This window comes from Fringilla coelebs (genome assembly GCF_963513975.1).
Source record: "Fringilla coelebs genome assembly, chromosome: 1".
In the NCBI taxonomy this organism is placed as follows: Eukaryota; Metazoa; Chordata; class Aves; order Passeriformes; family Fringillidae; genus Fringilla; species Fringilla coelebs.
Window position 1 is genome coordinate 12,219,378 of NC_140028.1, and position 14,898 is coordinate 12,234,275.

General features: G+C 39.3%; 1 protein-coding gene across 1 annotated transcript in view; it reads right to left on the minus strand.

The window, feature by feature from the left end:
* The window catches only part of NSMCE2 (NSE2 (MMS21) homolog, SMC5-SMC6 complex SUMO ligase), a gene marked incomplete at its 5' end in the record, with an annotated part of 126,006 nt that extends 111,109 nt beyond the window's left edge, over positions 1–14,897 (minus strand). The window contains 3 exon segments of the mRNA XM_084220714.1: positions 11,080–11,227; positions 14,694–14,873; positions 14,877–14,897. Coding sequence (XP_084076840.1) covers positions 11,080–11,227; positions 14,694–14,873; positions 14,877–14,897 — 349 coding nt within the window.
* Between the last annotated feature and the right edge of the window lies 1 nt (position 14,898).

Genomic DNA, 14,898 nt, shown 5'->3' on the forward strand with positions numbered 1-14,898 from the left:
ACATTTACATGCAATGTATAATTCCATTCCCACTTACAGTCTGGGGAAAGCCTGTTAAAATTACTTCCTTAATGTGTGAACACTTCTTTGAATTGTGCTCTCTTCATCTGCCACCTTCTCCCTAAGCCAGCTGCCTCCTTTTGTTAAGTCTTTTTTAATAGGAAAGTTCATTATATGTAATTTAGGGAGCAGTTTGAGATTGTCACCTTCTGTTGAGTGCTACTGCAGATGCATATTTCAGAAGCACTCTATAGCATCTGTTGATAATGTCAAAAAGGCAAAAGGTTCACACATACATATGCTGAACAGCTTTAGCATGGGACTAATCAGAATGACCACATCTATCTTCTCATTTTCATCCACATGGACCAGTCCTCCTTCCATTTATATGCCAAACTACTCTTCCCCTTTGTAAAAGCTAACACCTTTGTGGCAACTACAGAAGTTGCTTACATGGAAACACTATTAGGAAGGTATTCAATTAAGTTTTGTCATCTAGAGACTGATCAGCATACTGTCCCGCTTAATACTGTTGATGTGGCTTTCTTATTTCTTACTTTTCCTTGTCCTTCATTACACATTTCTTTACCACTTATTCCTCTTCCCTTCTATTCCTTCTCATCCCGCTCCCCCATTCCCACTTCTTTTCTCCTTAACACTTGCTAGCCAGCTTTTTGATTCTTTCTCTGCATCCAAGTGCTGTCTTCCCAGTGATCACCATCTTTGGGGGTCACCTCTCACTTTCTCCCATCCTTTTATGTAATAGCAACTCCAACAGACTCATAACTGTTGATTTTCTTTTATTTGGCATAAAGGTCCATTAGCAACAAAAAAAACCCCAAACTGAAACAACAATAAGAAAAAGGGCATAAGTTCCCCAGTCATTAGAGGTAACTGCAGTGTACTGCAGTTTGGGAACTCACCAAACATAAACACTGCCTGAGGGTGGCTGGGCAGCCTGAGTGACAGCAGTGACTTGGTTACTACGTGCCCTACACACAAGGTTGTGCTGTATCATGCTCATCAGTAATGTCAGACCCTTGTTCAATGCCTAAGAGGGGTATAGGAATTGTTCTGGTTTTTAGATTTTTTTAAGAAGGGGTTGACTGTATGCTGACAATTTGGCAGATGCATCCCTATCTTTAACAGCACATAGTGTATAGTTCAGGCAAAGACTCTAAGTAAACAAGCATAAGACTAAATCCTGCTAATTGCACTGTCCTTCAATAAGGTCTCTCAATTCAAAGAAAGAACAACACAAATTATTCATGCCTGGAAAGTGGGTCTTACACCAAGACTGACTAAAGCAGTTGAACTTGTGAAGTTGAAGATGCTAAAGGTGACTTGCTCATGATCTACCACTAACATCTTGAAGATTTCTGAACATATTGGGCTCTTTGATTATCAGATAGAAATGTAAGATCCAGTGCCTGAAAACTGCAACAGAAAAGAAAACACAAGGTTGAACAGTTTATTCAGAGATAGGATGGATTCTTCAGGCGACCTCTTGCTGAACTGTGGGTTTCACTGTAAATTTTCTTTCTGTGAGAAGCTCTAGTAGCACATTTTTTGAATCAGTGTAAAATTTTCTCTCTTCACATAGTATCATCCCACTAATAAACACCAGACTACCCTCCTGTAGACATGGCTGTGTCTCACTCATAAACTTCATCTAAATGCAAATCTCCACTTAGTGCCCTTTGTACATTTTAGTGGTTCAAACCATTTCATATCACCTGTAATTGTGGGATCACACCTACAGTTGTGACACTTCCTACTTGTCAATTCACTAAAAGGCAAGAATGATATCTTTGCTGGTCTGTTGTCTTCTGCTGCCTTTTATTTCTCCTGTACACATATTTTTCCTGACTACATATCTCCTGCTTTTTCCAATCACCTACCACCATTACAGACAATTCACATTATTTTTAGACTCTTGTAACATAATTTCCCCAGGCACAGATGACATAACCAAAACCAGAAGTGCATAACTACAGAGGAGTTTGAGATATTCCTACATCCTCACCAAACATTCCTGACACCTTTTTCATAGAAAGCAAATTCATACTTTGTGAACTCCAGTGACTTTCTGAAGGCCACAGTGTGATGCCAGTTAGAAAGCACACTTAGTCCCAGCCTTGAGGACTCAGAAAAATTAGACTCAAGAGTACCTCAGTTATTTTATCTCATTCATATAATGCTATTATGTGTTCCTTGTTCTTCTTCAGAGAAAATGGGTGAACAAAATGAGAAGGGAAACAAAATAATCTTTGAAAATTATAATTTAAAATATTTTAAATCTCCAATTCAGACCACCAATACCTGCCTATCCTCCAAAGGATGGCATTTTTCATAGGTTTCAGTGTCAGTAAGGAACACAAAAGTCTTACATGCAATTCTAACTGAAAAAGCAAACATTCCCCTTTCAATTCCTAGAATTTAATCAGTACATATTACAATATTCATTCTTCACTGGAGCATCAGTGCCATATAACATTGGTATAAATTTCACAAAACATGTTATAAATCCTGGAATTAAGTCAGAGGGTTTTGTTTTAACTGAAAGTATTTAAAACCTCTAGCAATTAGGTCTATGTTCCCTTACAAAAAAAAGTTATTTGAATATCAAAAAAAACAAGGTAAAAACTAGTCAACTAGTAACAAGGTCTTGAATTCTTGAAGAGACAAACAAAGAGACAGGAAAAAAAACGAAAAATATAAAATTTTGAAAAGTGTCCTGTGTCTATTCATAGGGCTCTGGATGAAGTTTCAGAATGATCACATCTACGTAAGGGCTCCTTTCATGTTTTGACCGAACACAAAGAACATGTCAGCACAATGCTCACTTTTTACCCAGAAAAATCTTTTCCTAGTGGAAAGAATCAAGAAAAGAAATACAACTGCTTTATATTCCTAATCTTTCTGAATGCTGCCAACCCCAGGTTTTTTCCTACTTTTGTGGCTTCCTCCTCCTTCCCTAATTTTTTATGCACAGAATTAGATCACTGAAAGCTGAATTCCGATCTACTTAAATTGACAAAAATTAAAGCCTTCAGTGGGTTCTTCAAAGCCCACACTACTTTCTATATATACTGTATGCCTCTACATTTAAGCAGGAGTTAGTAGTATTTTCTTATTGCCACATTTCTGTAGCAGAAATATGATGATAAGAAAATGACAGATTTATATACTACAGAGAATATTTTCATACAGTAAATTACTCAGATAAAATAGTCCTCTTTGGCTTTTGTTCAAAAAGGTAGATTTATCTTTGTGCTAAAGAGCCCACACAGGACCTCTGCAGTACTTCATAGTATTTCTAAGCTGCAGCAGACCATCAGCATCATTCTGCTCTGATCTCATGCATAGCAGAGGTCAAAGAACCTCACCCAGCAATTTCAAGCCTATAACTCACAGCCGTAAGCTCACTCATTCTCTCAAGGTTAACATCACTACTGCACAGAGGGTCTCCAAAAAGGTCTGTACAGCATTTAAATCCCACTTATGATCTATTTTGAAGACTACTGAGATTTTATGAGGTCTAGGACAGAGAAATTTATAGTAACTATGGGTACATGAGGTAACCCACCAGGTGACTGCAAATCTCTCTGACTCACAGTGACCTTTGGGGGAGAAAACTACCCACTGCCTTAGAAAAATACATAAGAAAATGGAATACATAGTCACACATACATATGCATGTATTTGACATCAGACACTATGTAAATACCACCTACCTTTCAAAAGCTGTGAAATAAAATTGTGCAGTTTTTATCTGAGCACGCATAAGAGTTCTGACAAAATCCAGGACTGTCCAGCTCTGACCTTCTGCTCAGGTGCACACTGTCAGTACAGCTCCATGAGAACACACTAAGGACAGTTATTCTGTCCAGTTATTCAGCTAAGCTTTAAATCAAGTCTGGATTTCACTCTGAATGAACACTCCTAGATCAACCAGAACACAGCAGCTTCATGCAGGAATAAATGTATAAAATGCAATGATCTGTATTGATCTGATAATACAAATTCTCTTTCTATTCGTCTAAATCCTCTGTTTATATTCTATTGTCACTAAATGCAAGAGTATGCAGCAACACCACTAGATCCATTCTAGGAGTGAATTCCAGAGTGCCACAGCCGGTGAAGCAAAAACCAAAGCCTCTGCTGCCACCTATAGGGTTTCTCGAACTGCTGAAGTTGAGGAACAAAAATACTTGGATGCACCCAGCTTAATGAGCACCCAAACTGAAAAAGAGCTATCAGAACAAAAGCATGCTGTTTAAGACAATAATATAGCTGCTTAATATAGCTTATTACAGCTAAATTTAGCTGCTTTCCCCTCCCTGCACTGTGCTCTTCTTGCAGTCAAAATTACAGCTAGGAAATAGTAACAACACTACATATTTGTTTCTTCCCACTTTGTAAGATTACAGACTACAGTCAGAGTGGGTTTGGATAAATATAAAAGAACAAAAATCTTTCATTACAAGTCAGATTTTTCCAGATTTTGAAACAAGACACATTTCCAAATTCTCCTTTTTTGAACTGCTTTGAAGAACAGCTTCCAGAGCCAACCAGTGCCTTCCAGCAATGGGCTCATCAGTGCTGGATATAAACACTGCAAGTAAAGAGAGGTAAAAAAAATAAATTAATCCAACTCTCTCTTCTCAAAATTTTTATATTGACTGCAGAGCATAGTGCAAAAAACGTAACTTTTTGTTTTCAGAAAAGCATTTCACAAGAACTCAACCAGTCTTTCTTGTTTCAAAGAACAAAATTATTTGAAGAAGAAATACTCCAAGTGTAACACCATGTATTTACCCACTTCAAAAAATCATATCTTTCTCCTTGTTAGTTGAAAGGTTAAATATCTGTAAAACAATACAAGAAGCACAGCACAAGAGAAGCATAAGATTAAAAGCACATCCTCCCTTAAATGATTAATCTTAAACAAGGGATTTGAAGAAAAGGAAAATTAGTATTTTTGAGAAAGGAATATGGAACATTTTATTTCCCATACCACAAAATATAAGCTTACTTTGGACAACAGGAAAAGAACTTCCCAAGAAAGATGCAATATTGGTGCCTACACTGAGTTTGTGCACATCACCAATCAGGACCACAGACACTGGTGTAGAACAAAGCAGATCAGTGAACAAACAGCTTCTGGCAGAGAAATTAGAATAAAACTTCCTCTGTGAACAGCATGGTATCATGAGGGAATTCTTGCAGCTTCACAGGGAGCATCTAGCAGAGTCTAACACAGAAGGATGAACTTCATGCATTGCTGGCTTCTCTTCAATTTTATACCTCCTCATAACTAGTAAACATTTCTGTATCAGCAAGTGTCAGTGAAAAGCCATTTATCTCCATTTATTTCACATTCTACACTTATATTCTCCAACAAGAAAACAGAAAAAGAAAATCTACATTTAGGTTCTCCACTAAGAAAAAACCTGTACTCCTACAGTGTATATAAAACTGGTTGCTACTTTCTTCTCACAAGCGCCTTCATAGATATATGGACCTAAGAGTGAAAACCAAGGTCTGATTTCTCATGAACTCTCCCCGCAGCACAGACCACAGCTTTGACCATTCCAAGGCCACTGTGAGGAGACTTGACCAAATCAACATTTGTATGGGACAGAAGGCAGGATGTGCAAGAAAACATCTTGACATAGCTTATCTTGCCTGGACAAGAACAGGGCAGCAAGGCAAAGTTTATTCTGCTTATTTCCTCAGTCAGAGGACCTTCATGCTCACACCTCTTACTCAAGCAAGTCACAAAGTGTCATTCCAGCCTATTTGCTACAGCCTGTTGTCAGTACCTTAGGTTTGGATTATTTTTATGAAGTACAATGATCTCTAACACCATGGAAACTAAGAGACCATAAACATTTTAGAAGCACAGGTGTCAGCAGGTTGATTTCTGGATCCCAAAACAATTACATCATAGTTATTTCATGCACAAGAACTTTATCAACGTCAAGATTCATGTTACGGAACGATACTGCAGGAACCCTGCATTCGAATTTACAAGGAAGAAAAGGAACAAAGAAAACAAATTAACCAAATCATTTGATATTCAAGCACAGCTACAGAGTCCATTTTCATACTGGAGCTTATACCATTCCACGTAGAAGTTTTAGGTCAATGACAGAGAAACTTGCATAGAAAGGGCCTCTCTTTTAGGGATGAACAAACTTAGAATGTTCAAGTCTGACTGGTTTAGGCTGTTGCAATGGGTTTAGAAAGTCACTGCAAAGAATAGTGGATATTCCATATAAACTCATCCAAATGTCTATCAAAAGGCCAGCAATAATTTCATAAAACAAGGCTAACTGCCACATCTGTAAGCTCCACATTTCTTCCCATGTCAACAACCCTCAGCAACATTTAGAGCTGTTCTTGTTAAAACCATTCTAAATGAGCAGTGATATAAGTCAAAGTAATGTGGATAATCTCACAGGGTTAGAAGATCCTACATTATCAAGTACTGGTTAATTCGTACTGAACAGGCTCATGAACAGTACTGAACAGTGTCATGATGACACTGGATCTCAGTCAACTGGAGATGAGAAAGCAGCCAGAAAAGGAGGGCATTGCACATATGAAATGCAGTGCTGCACACGAAAAGTGCAGAGGCAGCCCGGGGACAGGGAAATAGACAAATGGAGTAAGCAGACAGAATTGAGGTAAACTCTGCTGGCAGAAAGAGCAGGTTATGTAATGACCAGACAAGAAAGAAAAGCCAGAGCTGTAACTCTAACTTAATCTGGGGAACATGCCAAAGAATTGTATCACTGACATTTTTAAGACCCCTGGGCCTGTTCTGCACACAGTGGTGAGCAGAAAAACCCTTCAAAGGATGGTAAGAAAACACAGAGGAATTCTCAAGCAGATCCGGATAGTGCTACAGGAGGATCACTGCTCTGTAATACAGATGGCAAACAGCCATGGACAGCAGCTGACCATGTCATTTTCAGCAAGTTTTTGAAGAAAAGGAAGCTCTTTTTTTTTGTCCTCAACTAAGATTAGAATTCACCTGCAGTAATTGTTTCCCAAAAACAGCTATTCCACATTTCATGGCCTCTACACTTCACACTGGGAAAGTGATGTGTGATTGAAAGAATGTTCCAGACATCAAGGAAGCATCTTGCTTTCTACTAGAAAACCCATTCAGCTAATTAGACAAAACCTTACTGTTTATTCTTTAAAATACTTTTCAAAAGTTTAGTGCTAAGAAATTCTTGTCTTGTATACTAACTACTTGTAGTTAGTATACTCTCCAGACATCCCAGTTATTTCCCATTTGTACTGGACAATCTCCCAGCTTGCACTCCAGCCCAGACAAAATACCCCATCGACAGAGCAGCTGTTGGACTGGAAGCAGCTGTTGGACTGGAAGCCTGGAGATGACCATGAGTTAGATTTCTTCATTCAAATATCCACAGCCCTCCATACTTTACAATCCCATATTCTTGAGAAAGTTCTGTTGAAGAGTCACCTGAAACTGCCATCCTCAGCAAGCTAACCAAATTTACATCCAAAAATTTTGAGCAAAGCTGGGAATGGATGTCTGTCATGGATATGACAGATTTGTCCTGGGCCAGCATATTCTTACCATAATCAGCACATCAGTCAACAAGGAATTGCAGGTTTCACTAATTCCAAAAATACAGAATAAAACTTATCGTTCAAGTATTTGACATGGACATCCATCAGTGCTTTCTAAGGCTACAGAACTACTCCAAGTAGGTATGTAAAGCAAGTTCAACCTAGAGAAGTTAAATTAGCAGTGCAAACAGCTGCTCCTCTGCGTGCAGAGGGGCAAACACACAGCTCAAAGTTCAATACTGAGAGCATTACAATTCAGAGATGTTGCCAAACAAGTACTTGTGACAAGTGACTTAATGAATTCTCTTTCTGCAATCACACCACTGAAGCTCAAAACCAGAATAAGGCAAATTTAGGAAGACACAAATTATAGTAGAACTGAGAGGATTTGATTTGCATTATAACTGATTTTGAACAGTGACATCTTCAATTTCTCAAATCTATTAAGTCTCCAGTCCAGCAAAGGACATAAGCATGTGCCATAGCTTTAAAATATTCATACCCTTGGAAGGCTGGTGGACCACTCACAAATATCAGTGTGTCCTTTCCTTCAGCATTTTACTAGCCTGGGCCACAGAATGTCCAGGAGTATTTTGAGCATAGGCAGGACATACTGAAACTAAGTGTGCACAATCTGGTTTTTTGCTTACATAATTTATTTATACAGTAACTTTTCAAAATGCTCCCATACAACAACAGTGTTCTGTAAAGAAATGAAAAATACAACCATTAGACAATGTCAGTATCTAAAAGATAATCAGTAGAAAGACTGAGAACAAAAGGTTCATCTTTCTTTTTCACTCATTAAATAAAATGAGCTTTTAAATTGTTTCTCTTTCACATTCAGTTTGCTGAAAATAATTTTCACCTCTAGATCCTTAAACCCTTCCAGGATCTTTTAAAATTCTGTCTCTTTGTCAGCACATGTTCATAACACCAATGTTCAATGCTAAAAGTCAGCAGGTTCTCAACTGACAGGGATATCTAAATCAACAATTTAACTTCATGGACATCCACAAAACCCCCTAAAAAATAAGAATTTTTCATGATCAAATACATTAAAATTATTCTGCACTCATTTAGCTATTATTAATAATAGTCTTATTAATAAGAAATAGCCTTATTTTTCTAGAGGTTGTACAGGTTCATAAATGAGCAATGCGTGACCCAAACATCGAACACCAGTAATTTATTTTCATAAAGCTATACAGGAGTAGAACAAAAGAAACATTTAATAAATACATTTAACAGGAAATGTTTTCAGGATTTTGTCTGTGGAGAATAGGAATTAAGAGAGAAAAAATCACTCACTGAACTAACTTTTCTGTCTTTTCAGTTACCTTAAGAAGCAAATGTAATTTTTTTCTCATGTACTATGTACGTACTTGCTATGTACTTCATTACTATTCACAAAAAAGCAGCATTGTCCATTATGAAAGACTAAAGGAACAAAATAAACACACAGAAAAAGTGCTTGTAAACTAAAACAAACAGTTGCAACAGAATTCCTTGCTTCCACAAAGCCTGGCAATGAAACCTGTCAGAAGCTGGACAGCCAAATTTTGCAAAGGAAATTAAAGCAAATTACAAACAAGACAGAAAGAGAAACACAGAAATATATTATCTAACTCTGTCTCAAAATTAAATTAGTATTTTGCCTTAGAACATGAAGGCAAAGGAGGATAGATGAGCAACAGCTTTAGAAACAGAAATTGCCACATATGGGCTGGAGGTGAGAGCTGAACAGTCAAGTCCAGCAGATCAGATGATGCTAATTCTAAAACACCAAGAGTTTACCAAGCATGTCATGCCACAGAAACCCGGTATCTTTCCTGATGGCATTCTGCAAGGAGCACAAGAACTTGAAGTTCAAGCAGAGTAGTCAGGGGAATGAAAACCAAACCTTAGACCTTCACTATCTGTTCATTCCATGTACATACATCTGCAAGGAAAGGTGTAAGAGTGAAGAAGACAACTGTTGTAGGTAAAAATGTAATTTGGGAACACTAGACCAAAGAAGTATGACCTACAAATCCGGAATACCTTCTCTGTAGTGCAATGGGATGTACTATGATAATAGATCATGCTTGGTAGTTCTGTAACCATGATTCAACAGGAAAGTTGCCTCTGCTAGAATAAAATGTGTTATGGTCTAGGTAGGAGCTATTTTCCAGCCACATGATGTTACTTAACTGCAACCAGGTATTTCATCAGGAGTAATCTCCTCTCAGGATAAAATGCTAAAAATGGTCCTTTTGGTTACTGAGTTAAGTGAACAAAATAATTTCAAGCTTTTAATTAAAGATTAATGTGTCAGAAGCAGGTAAATAAGGAAGAGACATTTCCTAGGAGTACAAGGCACAGACTTGCAGCTGCAGCCCTCCACAGTTAAATTACCTTATACCCTTCCCAGTAGGAGTGCAACAGGGGCTTCTACTGAAAAGTGAAATTAACAAAAAACTTTTAATTTTTGTATAAATAATTAATTTCTGCGGTCTTGGAGATGAAAGACTTCAATACATTCAATGTATTTCTATGCATTGCTTATGACAAAGTAGGAGAGATGGTACTGCTAAAGCAGAGGGAAAATGGAACTGGTTACACGAGTTTTACGTCAAAGGGAATCCCCAGGTGACTGTTCAGACAAGCTTTCCATTTCCTCTTCCTGCTAGAAATGGCATGTCAATTGTCTCTGACAGCAGTATGGATAAAAAGGTGAAAGGAGAGAGAACATCACACTAGACAATGAGAAAAACATTAATCTTGATTGTACGTAATCCTTGGCTTACTTGAGTGCAAGATTTATAATGAACAGCAGAGCTTTTCTTTCAGGAGATTCTTGTTCTCCACTCTTTCTTAAAACTGTCAGGAGTTTGGAGCTTTAAATTTAAATAGTAAAAACATTAACACAGATCCAAGATAGGGAAATGGGTCAGCTAATGCTTGTCCTTGAAAAGTAGCTTTGCAGTGCTACTTTTATTGTGAAATAGCAATGACAAGACTTTAAAAACCTGCATCCCCTAATGGGTGTCTCAAGCTTTGTATTCAAGATCTTTAGCATTATTTTAATATGTTTTGCCCTGAATGTCAAATAAAACACACACAAAGAAGCAGTATGATAATGAAAACTCGTTTTATTCAGCCACTTGAGGGGCCTTCTCCATCTCATTCAGCAATATTAAAGCTTCTACAAAGCTGTAGGGTAACAATCACTGGAACACAATTAGTCTTGGCTATCACAAAAGCAGGGATAATGTTTGCCAGGTATTTATGTTTTCACTGAATTTATAATTTAAATGAAATTTTTCATTTAAGTGAAATGACTGCAATGAAAACACCCTGGCCAAGCCAGAAGAGCTATAATAAAGATTGATATTAATAGTAACTAAGTCAAAATACATAGGTCTGGGACTCATCTGCCCCAGACGATTCAGGATGCAATACAAGAGGGAATATACTTACTGAGACTTTCCACAAGGTCAAGGGCAACCTGAGTAGCCACATCCATTCCAGAGTTGATGTAGGACTGGCAGTTTTTCAAAGAAGAAAGAGCAGAATCAATTGCATTGAACGAGATTCTTGGACCACCTGACATCTTGAAATTGTTACTCTAGAAACAACAGGGAGAACAAATTAAAAGCAGTTTGCACACAAAGAATTTGGGAGAGAAAACATAAGTTCTAATAGATAGCTAAACATAAAGCAGTGTCAACAGAACCACTGAAGCATTAGGGAGCAGGAATGAAAACTTAGCTCCCAAGATGTCAGTAATTTCAGTGAAAGTGCAATTCATCACAGGTTTTCAATTCCCCTCCTATTCAGTATTAAGCAAAACTACACCACTAAAAGCAACTGGCATTTTCCTCTGCTCATTTCTACCACTAAACCACAGTGAAGGTCAAACTCTACAGTTACATCTGCATGAAAACTACTGTTCTATTTCAGATGCAAAAGAAGATCCAAAAAAGCCTACATGCCCAAAAACTTGTCTGGGTTATCTAGGCAAATAACCAGTTAGCCTAGGAAGAAATATGGTTTCTCACCTTCAATTAAATTTCACCAAGAGCTGGCCCTTGGAAAAAATAATCTAACGAAGAGTCACTCTACTAAGAGTGTACTTGAGAGTAAAATATCTAGCATAATTTTTAAATAAAAGCCCATCTTTAAAATGCTGCCTACTTCTGCCAAAGATGCTACAAACTTTTGGTACCCATCTTCCATTAGCACAAAATTAAGTCACCCAGGTACTATTGTTTATCTTCTTTAGCACCCTCTGGCTCTCCAATACACACTCACAGCCCACACCCTTGTGGGGATTAGCTGCTCTGTCATTAGAAATTTCAAATCCACACTGCTCACATCCATTGGTTTATTCTCAAAAATCCCCAATTTCTGCTCTTCCTTCTTCATGCTTTGCCATAACCCCCTCAGACATGTAGCTACTGTGAGAAACATGAACCTGGAATGCAGAATTTTATACTTCAAGTTGCAGATCAGAAAAATTCTGCTTCAGCTTTAGATACACCAAAAAAGAAAAAAAAATAGACACAGCAAAGCAGACCTCTTAGATATACAGAAATACTGCATTAGTCCATGTAAAGAATAATTAGTATGTTCAAGGACTATATTGAGATGCCATTGGAGGAGAAAAAGAGCAGAATCCACAAACAAATCTGGGGTATACCAGAAGGGGAAGATTTGTTCTATCAATAACTGCCTTTGACAGGCTATAATCCAACAGCAATCTGGACAACATGTATAGAAAGTGCAGTGCTTTTCCCAAGCTTTGTATACCTAAGGCTGTATCTCTTTCTACTGCTTTCCCTGAGACTTCAGAACTACACCTTGTGCTCCCCCTAACATGAACATTGCCACATTCCTCACAAGTACCATGCAGACTATGAGACCTGAATACCTGCTGTCTCCTAATGTTTCTTTCCTATCATTTTCTTTTTTTCCATTTATCAAATGTGCTTGGCCAGTCAATACCATCTTTTAGTATACCATCTTTAGGTCATGTGCTTCCAGCAACATTTTAACAACAGCTCAACCTCACCACAAATTGAACTTCTTAATTACATGCAAATTTGTCTTCCTCTCTATCCCCTTCTAAAGGTACATCTTTCCACAGATGCAGCAGGCTTCAACTACAGCTCTTGTTTTGTCAGCTCAGGTTCTCCCTGACAGAAGACTGTGACTGCTGTCATTAAAGATCTGTAGAGACTGTCAAACTAACAACAGAAGACAAGGGAAAAGTTCCTTACAGAACTCCCTGAAAGAAAAAGGATACTCTTGAATATTTAATAACAAATTCCTTCAGCTAGTATATTATTTAACTTTTTTTTAAGGTGGTTGTTTGCCATCTTAGCAAGACTGTTTGTATAGAACCTCTGTGATCCAAACACACACTAGTGAAGTCACATAAAATCACGTTAGCAGCTTTATCCTTCTGAGCCCATTTTGTGTATCAAAATTAACAAAGAGAGCCTGATTCCCCTCTTGAAATTGGTAGATCTCACTGAGAAAGTCTGCTGTTCTTTTGGAAATTTCACAGATACACACTGTGAAAGCAGGAATCTGAAAAAAAAAACCAAAAAAACAACAGTGAAAAGCTAAAAAGGCTCCTTCATTCTCACAAGCAAACTGCACAGGAGCAGAAGTTACTGGTTATGACATTAAATCATATCATTGCAGTGGTAGGTTCACCTCAGTCTGTCTTTTGGAAAATAATTTCTTTTGGATAAATTTTCTTCTTTTTTTTGTTTTTCTAATAAAAGATTATTTTTCTTAGAAACTGGTTACAATCCTGCAATGCCCCAGAGGAGGGGTTCAGAGGAAGGCAGTGGGATACACCCTGGGCAGTGCATGGGAAAAGCAACCAAATTACCAGGAGACTCAATAACAACTTTTATTTGCAAACTTTAGAACATTCAAGTAAAATAAGGTACTTGGCAAATTTTAAAACATCCAGACAAAAATAAAGCACTTCCCAAACTTCAGCTCAGCAAATTTTAACTTCTCCAGACACAAGAAGACACTGGAAGTTTTCAGTCTGACTTACAACACATTTTCAGGAGAAGAAGAATATCTAAGAAAACCAGAGAAAGAAAGAAAAAGCAAATGGGGAGAGAAAGGTAGATGGCCACCACCCCAGGATCCAGCATTGTCTCGGCAGCTTCTAAACCCCTGGCAGGGGAGTGTTTGGCACGTGTGCTGTTTCCTTTTACCTCCTACGCTCTGCTATTCCAGGGCTTACAGGTCCTGTTCCCCCATCACTTCCAGCTGAGCCAGTCAGCTGCTCCTCAGGTCTCCTATAGATCACAAGGCAAAGATTTCACTCCTGAACTTTCTAAGTGAATTCTTCAACTTCAGCTTGGAGCTGTCCATTCTACCTTCCAAGGGAGGGGCACATTCCTCTCGGGAACTGGTTTCACTGCAGTGTTTCCACCACACTCTTTTCTGCCAGGAACGTCTTCAGTGAGTGCCTCAAAACACTTCTCATGTGGAACCCCCAGCCCCCTCACGTCTGGAAAACACAACCAGCAAACTCCGTGCTGAACGGGAAACTACTGATGACATTTTTTTTTTTCTTTCAGCAAGTGATGAAATGGTCCAGACAGGATAAGAACAAAAGTACCTACAGTTTCTATTCTGTTCGCTATTTTAAATATTTGAGGAAAGTACCTAAACTTTCTACGCTTCAATATCTCAAACTATGAAGCAGAGGTAAGAAAAAAGTATTATTTGCTTCTGTAACAGCAGCTCTACAGGTGTCAAGTGCTCTCTGAGCACCAGGATCAGTGTCCAGCCCCAGGCACACTCGGTGATGAGCGGCCACAGGGAGATGACCCTTCCCTGTAGGGGCAGGGAGCAGCGCCCGCCGAGCAGACGCCCCGCGCTCCCAGGGCCTCTCGCCGCCTCAGCCGCTCCGGGGCAGGCCGGGCAGTCCCGCACGGAGACACGGCCCCGCACCCGTCCCGCCGCCGCTCCCGCGCCCTGGCGGGGAGCGCCGCCCTCGCCCGCGGAGGGGACGGGGCCGGCGGGGACAGCCACCCTCGCCAGCGGCCGCTGCTCACCTCGTCCCCGCAGCTGGAGAGTGCAGCTGTCCCGGGGGCGGCCCCACGCCGCCCTCCCGGCGGTAGAGGCAGGCGGACGGTAGCGCCGGGCACCGGGGCAAGCGGAACCGCCTCATCAGCCGGCGCCGTCATGTGATGGGAGGGCTCGGCTACGTCGTAGGGAGCGCCGCCGCCTCCCTCTCATCCTTCACACCCTCCCTCCATC